General features: G+C 44.9%; 1 protein-coding gene across 1 annotated transcript; it reads right to left on the bottom strand.

Annotated features, from left to right (window-relative positions):
- Window positions 1-569: 569 nt before the first annotated feature.
- LOC114258669 (cysteine-rich receptor-like protein kinase 10) lies at window positions 570-9,785 on the bottom strand. The gene is made up of 5 exons (XM_082889586.1): window positions 9,746-9,785; window positions 2,140-2,217; window positions 1,801-2,010; window positions 1,366-1,603; window positions 570-1,122 (listed from the first exon to the last, which is right to left on the bottom strand). The coding sequence occupies exons 1-5, from the start codon at window positions 9,783-9,785 to the stop codon at window positions 570-572; spliced, it is 1,119 nt and encodes a 372-aa protein (XP_082745712.1).
- Window positions 9,786-13,672: the final 3,887 nt, after the last annotated feature.

A 13,672-nucleotide genomic window follows, 5' to 3' on the forward strand; every position in this document is an offset into this window, starting at 1 on the left:
GACGTAACCAAAAACCTAAAAACAATAATAGGTCATAACTTAATAACAATAATAGGTTATAATTAGCAACATAATGAGTCATAATTAATATCATAACAAGTTATAATCAATACCACAAATATCATCACTGAGACATATGATACACACCTTTTTCAATGTATTTATTGTAAATTTTTCCTGAACTCTATTGTATATTTCTCAACATTCAGTTACCAAAAGAATATATATCTATGTGGTGATTCAATGGCTATATAGGCCAATTCAAGTTATCGACAAACCAAATTGAAACATTTTTTATATATTGAAAATCAAATTGATACAATTTAAGTATTAAAAACTAAATTGAAATACAATTTCAACATTAGGAATCAAAATGACACAGCATAAGACTCATATTTTGGAACTAAAAATATAACTAACCCAATATAGTGTTTGAGTTTATTTGTATTCATTTCACACTGTAAATTTATCCTTCAACCTTGATATGTCATAGACTTCTCATACTATCTAGGGTCTAATTCAGAAATTGTTACGTCATTCACAGATAATGGTATTGACTTACTTGTAGATTAATCTGACTCCACACCTTGTCCTATATTTAACTCTGTTTTACTAGGTGAAAAGAATGCAGGTTCTTTAGGAATTGCTAGGGCAATAGTGTAACTGTTGAGCATCAAAACTACTGTTGCCATGGAGGGCCTAGCATCTGGGTCTTCTTGAACACACAACAAGCCAATATGGATACATCTAGAGACTTCATTTCTTGAATACGATACTTCCAAAGTTAGATCCATCAATTTCAATGGTGTTCCGTTCCTCCAAAGTTTCCAAGCCTGAAACAATTTATTACAAATGTCTTGTGGATGTGATGATATAGGCACTGAGAATGAAATAGTTGTATTGTTGTTACTCACATAGGTAAGTAGGTCCTCAACGATGTTTGATTGATTGAAGTCATTGACTTTCTTGCCACTTATGATCTCCAAAACTAAGACACCAAAGCTAAAAACATCAGACTTTACGGAGAACTGTCCATGCATTGCATATTCCGGAGCCATGTAACCTCTGCAAGCCAGCTCCATTAGTTTATCAACATAACTAGAAAGCAACAACCAAATCCATCTGACACTCACTTTGGATTAAATCAGAAATAAAATAATTGAGGCATTATGTGCCAATATTTAACTAAAAAAGTGCAGTGCACTGAAGAATGTGTAGGAAACTAGACATGGTATGCATCTCTGTTTTTGTTCAAATCCAAAAGGGAGTTTTTTGAAGAGTTAGTTTGATGTTTTCCTTGAGATTGCCTACCTTAATCAAATTATGGTAAAACAAATATAAGGTTTTTGGGAAGAGAAAATTTACAATGTTTCAACGACTCGACTTGTATTTCCTTGAGATTGATCCACACTGACGATCCTTGCCATGCCGAAATCTGAAATTTTTGTATTCATGGCCCGATCTAACAAAATATTACTAGCTTTGAGATCACGGTATATAATTCTAAGCTGGGAATCTTCATGAAGATAGAGCATCCCTCGAGCTATCCCTTCAATAATCTTATAACGTTTTGGCCAATCCGATTTTCTGTGCTCTTGTGAATCTGTAGATTGATCATAGTAAATGTTCAAGTTATCAATAAGTAATTGGTTACAAAATGTGTTAATGTCATACAGTTTGAATGGAAACACAAGCACAAGAATGCATACAATCAAAGATCACACTCATCACAATCATGTGTTTTTATGAAACCAAATGTAAAGCACTATTAAGAACTAGAGTTGTTTAGATTTTTCAAACCGAATAGAATGCGATCAAGGCTTTTGTTGGGCATAAATTCATAAATGAGTATCTTCTTTTCTCCTTCCAAGAAAAATCCTCGTAGTCTCACTAGATTTCTATGTTGAAGCTTGGCTACCAGCAAAACTTCATTCTTGAATTCTTCTCCACCTTGCCCTGAGTTTTGAGATAGCCTCTTGATAGCTATCTCTTCTCCATTAATAAGTGTACCTTGTGAATATACGACATTCATAGAAATTTTAGAATTAAATGTTATGTATATATATACATATTTTTGAATAAGTCAAACCTAGTATAATTAAATGCAACATCTTACCATGTAGACATGACCAAATCCACCTTCACCAATTTTGTTATCATCAGAGAAGTTGTTTGTGGCTGCTTGAATAGTACCAAAATCATATTCCAAGGACTCAACTGTTGTGATTTCATTCACAGATGGACAAATCGAAAGATAAATGTAATAAATTTATTGATGATTAATGCTATATAAACAAAAATTTGCATAAAAAAATAAATACGAAGTGACATGCCAAGTGTTGATTGTATCATTCCTGATCATTTTAAAGCAAAAGCTTGTGAAAGCGTTTCAATTTTTAAAGAATGACACTGTCAACATTTCAGTCATGAATTGTGTATAATTTTTTATTTTTTTTTATTACAACTATCTTCTTTAGTATCATCATGTTTCGTCTTTGCTTTCCTTTGATCACATCTGATCTTCTTGATCTGACTTTTCTTGCCCCTAGTTCATGGGCTGCTTCAAATCTGGTCATATAGGCCTTACATTGTGGTTGACCGTTGAACATTTTGAATCCAAGTTCAAGGTTTGAGAACAAAAAGGGTTCAAGTCTCGAGGCTGAGAGCGATCCCAGGTTGCACAATCTCAAGAGCGATTCCACACAGGTCTTCGCAAGATCGCGCAAAACATTTTTTTGAAATCTTTTAACAAAGCGGCTAGTCGCTTGCGCTGAAGACAATGTAGAACCAATCTGGATCAAGCCAGGATCCTTCTCAGTACTCACATTAACAAACATGATCTCATTCATTAAGGGCTTAGCATGCCTCTCTTTCTCTTAATTGATCAATTTTTTTGCAAATCCAAAAGAATTCCTTCCTTTTGTTTTCACCACAGTGTTCAAAAAGTTTTGAAAAACTTAGGTCAATGCAATGACTTCAAGGCGCATAAAAGACACAGTTTTTTAGTCAAATACTGCTATCATATTTAGAACTTCTGGCAGAACTGGCACAAGGCAGAAGCAAACACAAGAGTGTGAAAATCACTACTGGCAGAAAACAGACTCAAAAGAAAGCGAAAAGACAAACACAAAACAAAATAGTGTTGTCTGAGGTAACACCCCTGCAATCACCCGACTTCTGTACAACAGGACTGAATCGATACAACAAGACATACCCTAATCAAAAAGACTGACTCAAAACAATGAGACAGACTCAAAACAAAACAACAGAACTGACTCAATACCCAAGTTCGAAAGTACAAAAACTAGCATTCACAAATGCTCAAAATAGTGCGTGCCAAAAATCACATCCGGAGTAAACTAAGCGCCGTCCACAGGTGGCTCATCCCGCGATTACGTACTCGCACTATCCTCAAAGTTCACTAATCCAGTGACGATAGACTTTGCTGAGCTTGGTGGGAAACAAATCCTATACTACGTTGCGAAGACGGAAGCAATTGTCGGTGCTGTGACCAGTTTGTTGATGGTACGCATAGTACTAGGTAGCATCATGACTAGGTGGAAGACGACCAGGGAGAGGTCGAGGCTCAAGAGGTTTGAGATGGCCTTTTTCAGCAAGGATTTGGAGAGCCTTGGACAAAGGCTTATAGAGGGCATGGCAGACCCTGCGACCTTGGGCTAGATATTTCGAGGTTTGTGGATTTTTGCTGGGTGCACTAGAAAAAGGGTCGGCAGGTACTGGCTTGGTCTGCTGATCTTTCCCGGGTGTAGAATTAGGGTTGGAAGTAACAGTTCTGGTACGACGGCTCTTCTCCCGATTTTTCCTTTGGCTTCAACTGTCCTCGTTCTGAGTGACAAAAGTGTCATCCACAGTTTTTGTAATAACTGCGAGCACTTGCGGTTTGTTCAGTCCCCTGGTTTTCAAAACCTCAACAGCCTGCAGAAGTTGTTCATAGCGATCAATGTCTGCCTCCACCTCGTTCTTACCACTCGCCTCAGCTTGGTCGAAGGTTCGGGTTGCAACATTAGTGCGAAGCCCTGTTGTTGTCGACACGTTATTGCCAGAACATGGGATGGCTTCAGGTTGGCTGAGTTCAATTACAATTTGCCCCAATAGCGGGGGCTCTTTTGGCCTGAAATTTTCGACATATGATGTGGTTGATGGCAGAGCTGACATTCCAAAGGCTAGATCAGCCACGGTTCTCTGAAAATTGCCGATCATTCCCATCAGCTCGAAAGTAGTGGGCTCACGGGTTTGAACTAATTGGGGTTCCCAGATTGGATGTGTGGTAGGTGCCCCAGATGGGCGTTGCATTTCAGCATTGGTCTCTCCCTGCATGGTGATTCCCTGGTTTAAAGTCGTTGCCATGACCACAATTTCTTCTGAACTCTGTGTCATCATGAGTCTGCTGAGTTGAAGAAAGGTGATATGACTGGTGACTAACTGATCAGATGAGCCGGTAGCCTTGACTGGCCTTTCTCTGCCCTGCCTCAGCGGAGGAGCACTGGTTAGTATGGCGGCACGTTTTGGCAGCCTCCAGGGATGCAGTCCTGAGGTTTTGGCAGCCTCCAGAGAAGTGAAGGAAGGAAAACAGAGGCAGCCTATGCATGGCGGCACGTTTCTCGAGGCAGTTTACTGTCTTTCTAGATTAGTTAATTTGTTAATTAATTAATTTGTAATATTTAATTAGCTTGCGTAGTTAATTAATTTGTAATATTTATTTGGTCCCTCCGAGCGAGGGCAAAATCTGTAATAAGTGTGGGTGAGTGGTGTGTATGTCTTCCAATCCCCGCTTCTTTCTTCCCTTTTACTTACCTGCTTTGATGGTTAGTATTAGGGCACGTTTAATTTAGCATACCTTATGCTATGCATGCGTGCATTCATGCATTTGTATTGCATGCATTAGGCTCGGTACATCACGCTAACTGCATTTGTATTTCAATTCAAAAATTGAATATGTGATAGTTGATCGCATTTCATATGCCATGCTTAGGTTAGCCAAGCCTATCTAATTGCATCCTGTATGCGTTGCATTAGGCAATTTAACATGAACTAGGACACGCATGTTTGCTAACTAGTTTATTCTTTTGGCACGGAGTACGATGTAAGTATTTATGCTTTAGCATCTCGCATGCGTGTGAATGTTAACATGACAGTATGCTTGCCATGCGGCTAAATGCTTATATGCTAAACTGTTTGAATGCCTGTGGGTGGAGGTTGGATTGTTTGAGTTGGAAAAACTCATTGGAATCCGTGTTTTAGCCTACTTGCGAGTAGCAAATTCCAAAGCGTTTTCAAAAACAAACGGATATGCAATGTTTATTTCCAAATTAGACGATCTAGTCTATACTTGTTTGCTGCGCGCATAACATAGTAATTCTAGGCTAATAACCGGTTTAAGAACGCATAACGTTTTCAAGATCAGATATCACGGTTAGTAGAGGCCGGTCTTCGGACCGGGCGAAAGGGGGTGCTCATAGCTGACCTTCCCTGATCGTACCCAAGCTCCCGAGCCGAGACAAACTCCGGTGATGACGGACATGTGGCCTTCGGCACCGAGTCAGGGTTTCCTAAATTCCCCCAAAATAAAATATTTAGGTGGCGACTCTGTATCTGGCAAAGCAGTCCATGTTTGGCACTACTTTTTCAAAAATCTGTTTCTCAAAACGATTTGCCAGATTTGGACTCTTTGGTTCAGATTTAGAACCGCAACACAAATCGAGAGTCCGAACTGTAGCGAGGTCCCCCGCGGACCGGTTACAGTTTCTGGCGACTCTGCTGGGGATTTTTAGAGAGCTTGACTCGAACTCGTGATATCCTGTTTTGATCTCATTTATGTGTTTCTTTGCATTGCATGTGCATTGGTGCGCCTAGGAACACAGTGTTTGCCATCTGCCATTCCCGAACGGTTTGCCGGAGGCTTGTCTTGTCAAGGCATGACCATAAGGCTGACCGGCTATGGGCTCTGACAGTATGGGAACACAAACCCCGGTCTTACCGGGGCACCCTTTTCGACCATTCGACCTAGTGCATATTCGGATCCATAGTGACCATTCCAAGTTAGGACAGGTTGCTCACCCAATGTTAGGTTGTTTGAAAACCGCTGTGTGCATAGTGAAACCCTAGCTCCTGACAAAATAGGACAGGGAAACCCTACCCCAACATAGGGGTGTTTTGGCTCTCTTTACTTGCTATGTGCTTTTAGAATGTATTTCTACAGGAAAAGTACATGTCAGTTTGCAAGTTTGAGTATCAAACCTGAGGACACCAGTATCAGTATCAGTTATGAGAATCAGTTATCCGCGGGTATCAGGGTTCAGTTTTCGGGAACAGTGATTTCTGGGAACAGTGATCAGCAGTAGGGTACAGTTGTTTGGCTACACCCGTGTTTGATCAGTTTGGGCTGAAATGCTGTCTGTTTTTCCTTTCAGTTCAGAGAGTTGCAGAGTTGATACAAAATAGCCAGTGTCTCCCCTTGCCAAGGCAGGATTTATGGCGGCACAAAATTTAGAAGAAATTGTGGTTATGACGGCTGCATTGGAGCAGGGAACCGCTCCGCAGAGTGAGGCCAGCATCAATATGTCACATCCACCCAGGTCGCCCGTTGTGCACCCGGTCTGGGCTCTCCAGTTATACCAGGCTCGTGAGCCCACCACTTTTGAATTGATGGGATGATAGGTGACCTCCAGAGGTCCGTGGCCGATCTGGCCTATGGAATGTCGGCTTCACCGCCAGCGGCGCCGTATGCCGTGAATTTCATACCACAGGAGCCTCCGCTGCTGGGGCGGATTGTGATAGAGCTCAGCCAGCCAGAGGTGGCTTCCGGCTACACCCGCGACATGCCAGCACCGAGCCAGACCCTTGACCAGGCTGAGGCCGGAAGAAAAGACAAAATGAAGGCAGATGCCGATCCTATTGAACAACTGCTGTGGGCAGTCGAGGCTCTGAAAGTCAGAGGGATGAACAAGCAACAAACATCTGCGATCGTGACCAAAGCTGTGGAGGATGCTTTCCCCGCTCCAATCAATGGCAGTTCAAGCCAGGCAGAAAAGCGGGATGGGCCCCGTCATGCTCAGACAATTCCTGTCATTCCCAACCCTGCACCGGGAAAAGGTCAAAAAGCCAAGGCAGTACCAGCCGACCCTTTCCCTAACGCCTCTAGCAAGAATCCTCAAACTTCGAAGTATCTGCCCCGAGGGCACAGAGCCTTTCACGACCTCTACATGCCTTTGTCTAGGGCATTACTAATATTGGCGAAAAATGGGCATCTTAAACCTTTGGAGCCTCGGCCACTCCCGAAGAATCTCCCCGCCACGCATGACGCTACCTTGTACTGCGCGTACCACCAACAGTTCGGTCACAGTACCGATGGTTGTTTCCGCCTTCGTCATGAAGTGCAGGATTTGATTGATAACAAGGTTATCCTCCCGCCCACCTCATCTAAGTCCGTTACCACCCAGTTGTTGGATTTTGAGGGCTCAGCTACTGCGAGTATGTAATGTGAACTGCCTGCGGGCAACATTTGGTATATTTTTGGATGTGGTGTCTGGCACGCATTTTTGGAGCATCGGTGAAACCGAGTTTTGTGAATCCTGGCTTGGGTATCGAGTCAGTCTTTTGTTTTGAGTCTGTCTCTTTGTCTTGAGTCATTCTTTTTGCTTAAGGGTCTGTCTTGTTGTATCGAGTCAGTCCCCTTTGTATATAATACCAGGTGATTATGGGGTTGTTGTCCCGAACACCGTTTTGTCTTGTAATTATCTGTTTTTGTTTTGAGTCTGTTCCCGCCGAGGGGCCAGTTGCACCAACAAATTCGAATGAAACAACTGTTGCTATCTCGCTTTCGTGCTTGTTTTCAGTATAAGTGCCAGAGAACTTGAATGGACCGACAGTACATCTCGCCTGCTCTCCTGTGCGCCAAACTCATTGCACTAGCCTAAGTTTTTCAAAAACCCCTTTTAACCCTGCGGTGGAAACAAAGAGGGAGGAATTCCTCGGGTTTTGCAAAATTTTGATCATTTTGAGAGAAAGAAAAGCGTGCTAAGTCTTTTTAATGAATGAAACCATGTTTGTCAGCGTGAGTACTGGGAAGGACCCTGGCTTGATCCAGATTGGTTCCACACGATCTTCGGCACGAGCGACTCGTCGCTTTCTTAAAAACTTTCAAAAACAAATGTTTTACACGGCCCTGTGAAGACCTGTGTGGAACCGCTCTTGAGATTGTACAGCCTAGGATCGCTCTCAGCCTCAAGATTCAACCCATCCGTTTCAAACCTTGAACCCGTTCAGAAAGTTCAACGGTCAAACGTCATGCAAGGCCCGCGTGACCAGCTCTGAAGTAGCCCTCGCGCAGGAGGCACCAAAGCCGAATCAGAAAGAGTAGATCTCGCCGGAAGAAGCTCGTGGAACAACCGGGATGGATTCTTCTGCAAATCATTGCAACAGCCGCTCTCCTAGACACAGAAAGGCTTCAACTCCAGAAACCATTTGACATGGACTTGCTACACTTTTATCCTTTGAGAGGCTCGCTGGGTCGAAAACCCGGAAGGGTGACCCAGGCAAAAGTTAGAGTAAAAGAAAAAATACAAAAAAAGAAAAGAAAAGAAAAGAAAAAATGCAAAAGAAAAAAGAATATATACAAAAAAGAAAAGAAAAGAAAAGAGAAAAAATACAAAAAGAGAAAAGAAAAAAAATGAACAAAAAGAAAATGAAAAGAAGCTCGCAAGGTCGAAAACCCGCATCGGGCACCTTGGCAAAAGTGAGAGCCTGAAAAGTGAAGGTTAAAATACCCGAGCGTACCTTAACCGGAACTACGTAAGGCTTGATTCCCATGTTTGGGATACGTAGGCAACTTCATTCTGAAGTCCAGCCCCCAACGCTTTCATAGCGTCTCAGTCCATGCAATGGTTTCGATTTCATCCGAAAGTCTGGTCGCCAACGCCTTCCAAGGTGATTGTGTCCATATATTTGTTGTGACCGTCTTTGTCATCTCTGTGTCCAAGAGTTCGGCCACCATTAACGAAGACTGTCTGCGGATTGCCGCGGCACCATCCAAACAAGGGGCAACTTTCTGTTGCCACTAGTCGTCGCGAGCCGCCATTCAAACCAGGGGCAACTTGCCGTTGCCGTGCGGCGTTCTTCAAACTAGGGGCCATTTTCCATTGCCTCCGATCCGAGGTTGCGCATCTCAAAGGGTAAGTTCCATGCTCGTTGAGCATCAGCCGTTTGCAAAAATAGTTTTTGAAAATTTTTACTGAGGTTGACTATTTTCTCGAAAACTATTTCGTTTTCCAAAACTGGACCATTTTCTTGGACCCAAAAAGGAAAATTTTCAGTGCTTACAGCCTGACTTGCATGGCTTTCAGATCAAAAATCGAACGAGTACGTTAATCCGACTCTCATCTTGATCAAAACTGTTTTAGTTGAGAGCAAAAACAAAAAATGGTCAAAATGATGAACTAGGGGCACAGTTGAGTCAGGCGTTCTGTCTTTCCCCCGTCATCGACGTATTTGCCAGAAGGGCACTCTACCCATCAGAAGAAATAGCTGAGAGCTAACGGCATCGGGCATGAACCCGCAACTTCCTATTCATTCATTAATCACCTTGGGGAGGGACGAAAAATGAGAGAATAAAGAATAGAGAGGTTTAAGTTGAGAGAAAAGTAAGAAAAAGGGTTTTGAGTGAAAAACCGAGCCTGAGAGCCGAGTGATGTGAGAATCACAAATTAGAAAGGGTGGGAAACAGTACCCAGAGAAACTGGTTCCTCGAGATCCGAGGTCCCCGTCATCGTTAACGCGTCTGTGTGTCGTGTCTTTTGTTTTGTTTATCTCAACCTTTGTTTTAGTCTTGCCCGAGCGTGTCTCATTGTGTTTAGGTCGTGTACCTCTTTCGTTTGAGTCCTCCCTGCTGTGTTCAGTTGAAGGCTCGATACCCTGGTTTGAAAAACCCTTATTTAATTTAAAAAATCGCTTATGCTCAGAATGTTGTGCCATTCTCTATATTCGATTATGTTTCAACTCCAGCTGGTTTCACCTCCGTAGTCCGTCTTGTCAGATTGGGCTGTTTGTTCAGAATTTGCCGTGTGCAGAATGAGCCGAATGCTGTGTTATGGGCTGTATGCAGATCAATCCCCAACAAAGTAAGGGCTGTGTGTCCAGAATCAGGCAGTGGGTTGCTTGGGTTATTTTCCTGTTGGCTGTTTAGTTATCTGATTATTACAGTGCAAGTGTTCAATTTTCAGACAACCAATCAATTCCATTTACATTGAGGTGTAACATGATGAGATGCGATGCAATACATGAGATATGTAAATGTAAACACTTTTTCAGATAAAAAGTCTGTTTCATTTCATTATCTTTTCAAATGTACAAGTTTGGGAAACAAAAATCTGCCTGTGGCAGTACAAGGTAATCTGACTACCTACCAAAAGGAAAAGTACAAGAAAGAAGAAAAATAGCAAAAAATCCGCATCCATGATGAGCACTCCGGGGGGCCGTCAGTCTGTCCTAGTCCTCTTCCTGGACGAGGGTCCAGGAGCATCATCAGCATCATCGTCAGAGCTCGAGCTAGAACCGCCTCCGGTCTCCTCCTCCGATGACTCGGACTCCGCCTCTGCCTCCGCCTCTGACTCCTCGTCGTCATCATCATCCGGGACTGGAGCTCGTGAGCTGCTCCCGACATGAGCGCGCCCCGTCTTGGAGTGGGGGAATACTCGGCCCTCCTTATCTCTCCCTCGAGCCGGGATAGAAGGTCCAGCTGGAGCACCGCCTGCCATGGGGATCTGGAAAGGAGGCTGAAAAGGTACATGAAAAGGGAAATACATCAGTATACTGTGAACAGTGCAGAATGTAGGGTACAGTATGAGAATGCCGTGAGCAGTTTATCAGTGCAGAATGCAGTGTATGAGTACAGTATGAGAATGCCGTGAGCAGTTTATCAGTGCAGAATGCAGTGTATGAGTACAGGATGAGAATGCCGTGAGCAGTTTATCAGTGCAGAATGCAGTATATGAGTACAGTGTGTGAATGCTGTGAGTAGTTCATCAGTGTAGAGTACAGTGCAGTATGCAGTGTATTAGATGCTGTGAGATCAGTGGATCAGGTGTCATGCCGTGCATCAGATTACGTGAAACAGTGAATGAATGGTTTGAGGCCAGTGTTAGAAGAACATACTGGGATGCTGTAGAGGGCTAGGAGGTCAAATGTCCGCTGAAGCATCCCCATCATCGAGGCATTCATCACCAACGACTGACGGGTATACTCAGAAGAAGCCTGCAAAAGTATCAGATGCATTAATATTCTGTGGAATATCAAATAAACTGAAATGAAATGACTGTACAAAATGCAGTAATACATACCGGTGGTAAGTCGAGGACGTCGATGAACTCGTGACCAGCTGGTGGAGGGGCGAAGGGGATCTGGTAGGTCGACCCACCCTGCCCCCGGAAAGTCAATGCAGCGGGTAGGGCGGGCCAGCTAGCTCCCCGTCCTCCCTGCACTCCACCCCTGCCACGGACCCGGGCCCTCCTCGCAGCCCCTGCTCCAGCTCCAGCTCCTACTCCAGCCGCCGGCGCCACCGGCCTGGATCCCTCTGCTCGACGGCCGCCGCTCAGAGGCCGCATCAGGTATGTCTGCACATACTCCCGGTAGTCCCCAATGCCTCTGAAGCCGGCCTCCTCCCAGCCAATGGTGTAGTCGTCCATCTGCTCGCTGGTGAGCCTCTCGGTCTCCCTCATATCCGCAGGAGGGTGAACCGGGACTATCTGCTCAGGTAACCCCAGGGTCTGGCATAGGAAACGCTCCCCCAGGTACCAAGCCCGACAGACCGTGCCCTCTAGCAAGATCCGGAAACGTGAGGTCTCATCGGCACCGACAAACCGATCTCGAGTCACAGCTGGCAACGGAGCCCACGGCCGCCAAGTGATCTGAAAGTGACAGACAGTTTGTTATCTACTGTTATTGAAATATACGGTGGAAAAGCGAAGCTTAAATGAATTGTGAGTAAAACATACCTCAGCAGGGGTAATGGTGTCGAAGTATCGGCGGAAAAAGCCAAAAGTCTCTCGTGGCCGCCGGGTGCATCTCCCGTCGAAGCGGTGTGAAAAGGGGACAACCAGAGGGGTCTCCGCTACAGGTACAGGAGGAAGCCTAGGGAAGTAGGCGTAAACCCACAGCTGCAAGATAAATACCAGTGCATTTATCAGAAAAAGTAGAATATGCAGAATAAAGCACAAAAGGTAGAGCCGGGTGTTGTGCAGTGTATTGTGTACAGTGTACAGTGTGAGCAGTGTGCAGTCAGTGTAAAGCAGAATGTATGTGTGTGCCGTGTGTACAGTATACAGCGAGTATGAAGCAGACTACAGTGTGTGCAGTGTACAGAGTACAGAAAATATAGGGCAGAAATGAAAAGCGGAGAAGAAATGTACCTCCCAAGCCCGCCAGTAGCCTCCGAGTAGCTGGCCGCTGCCGCGGGAAGCCGAGCTCATGTATCCATAGAGGGTGGCCAGAGCGGCCCCACCCCAATCATAGTGCAAGATGTCCCGGACGTCCACCAGTGCGCTGAGAAGACAGAGAGGCACGGTGTTCGCCCGGTTGGCGAAGATGGTAGTCCCGAACAGGAACATGAGGAAGCCGCGCGCATACCTCTCCACGTCCTCCTGAGTCATCTCCGCCTCCTCCTCCAACGCGGGCTGAACCCGAAACTGGACCTCGAACCAAGAGTATCGGACAAAACCTGGACGAGCAAGAGGTGGGGTCTCCCCCAGTAGATGGACCTGAGCGGCGGTCCACTCATCCATGTCGATGTCGAAGGGGATCGGATCATCCCCTACCCCGATGCCGGTGAGCATCGAGAAATCGTAAGGGGTCATCGTCATGTCCCCTGCACTAGAAAAGTGAAAAGAATCCGTGGTGTCCCACCACCTCTCCGCCAGAGCGGCGAGGAGAGGTCTGCATGTGGAGAGCCTGGAGAGTCCTCGGCAGAAGGCGGCGAAACCCGCTCGATCCACGATGCGACGAACTGCGTCAGGGAGCTCGCCGTACCACTCCCGAGCGCCAGTATTCCCATACCCGCGAATGGTATGGGAATCCTCCTGTAAACAGAAAATAACAATTGCAAGACAACATTCAAAATATAGTTCTAAGAAGCAGAACAGATGTAGCATGCGTGCAAGTTTGACAGATTTGAACAAATACCGGGTGCCGGTGTGCTTACGGTGAACTACCGTGTGTGATGCGTCAACATGTTTGGGGTGTTCAGAACAAATATAGCATGTGTGCAAATTTAACAGATTCAGACAAGTACCGGGTACCGGTGTGTTTGCAGTGAAATACAGTGTGCGCCGTGTGTTTGAGTGATCCGGGGTTAGTGCAGTGTGTGTGCATGTGCCAGTCTCAAACAGATATCAGTTATGTGTATGTTTACAAGTCAACTACAGTCAACAGCATATTAGTTTTTAGCAGTTAAAGTATACAACTAGCTATGACAGTTTTTGTATCCTACATTGCGGAGAGTAAAACAGAAGAAAGAAAGTTACCTCGGAAGCGCCGAAAGAAAGGTGGGAGGTAGGCTCGCGTAGCAATAGCTCGGGCGCCACATGCCTCTCAAAGCTCCGGAACTGACGCAGGCTGTCGGGGGGCAGAACATGGATCGCCGGTCGGTAGGTTGCCGGGTCGA

This window comes from Camellia sinensis, chromosome 9 (assembly GCF_055761805.1).
Source record: "Camellia sinensis isolate YWXY chromosome 9, ASM5576180v1, whole genome shotgun sequence".
NCBI classification, from domain to species: Eukaryota; Viridiplantae; Streptophyta; class Magnoliopsida; order Ericales; family Theaceae; genus Camellia; species Camellia sinensis.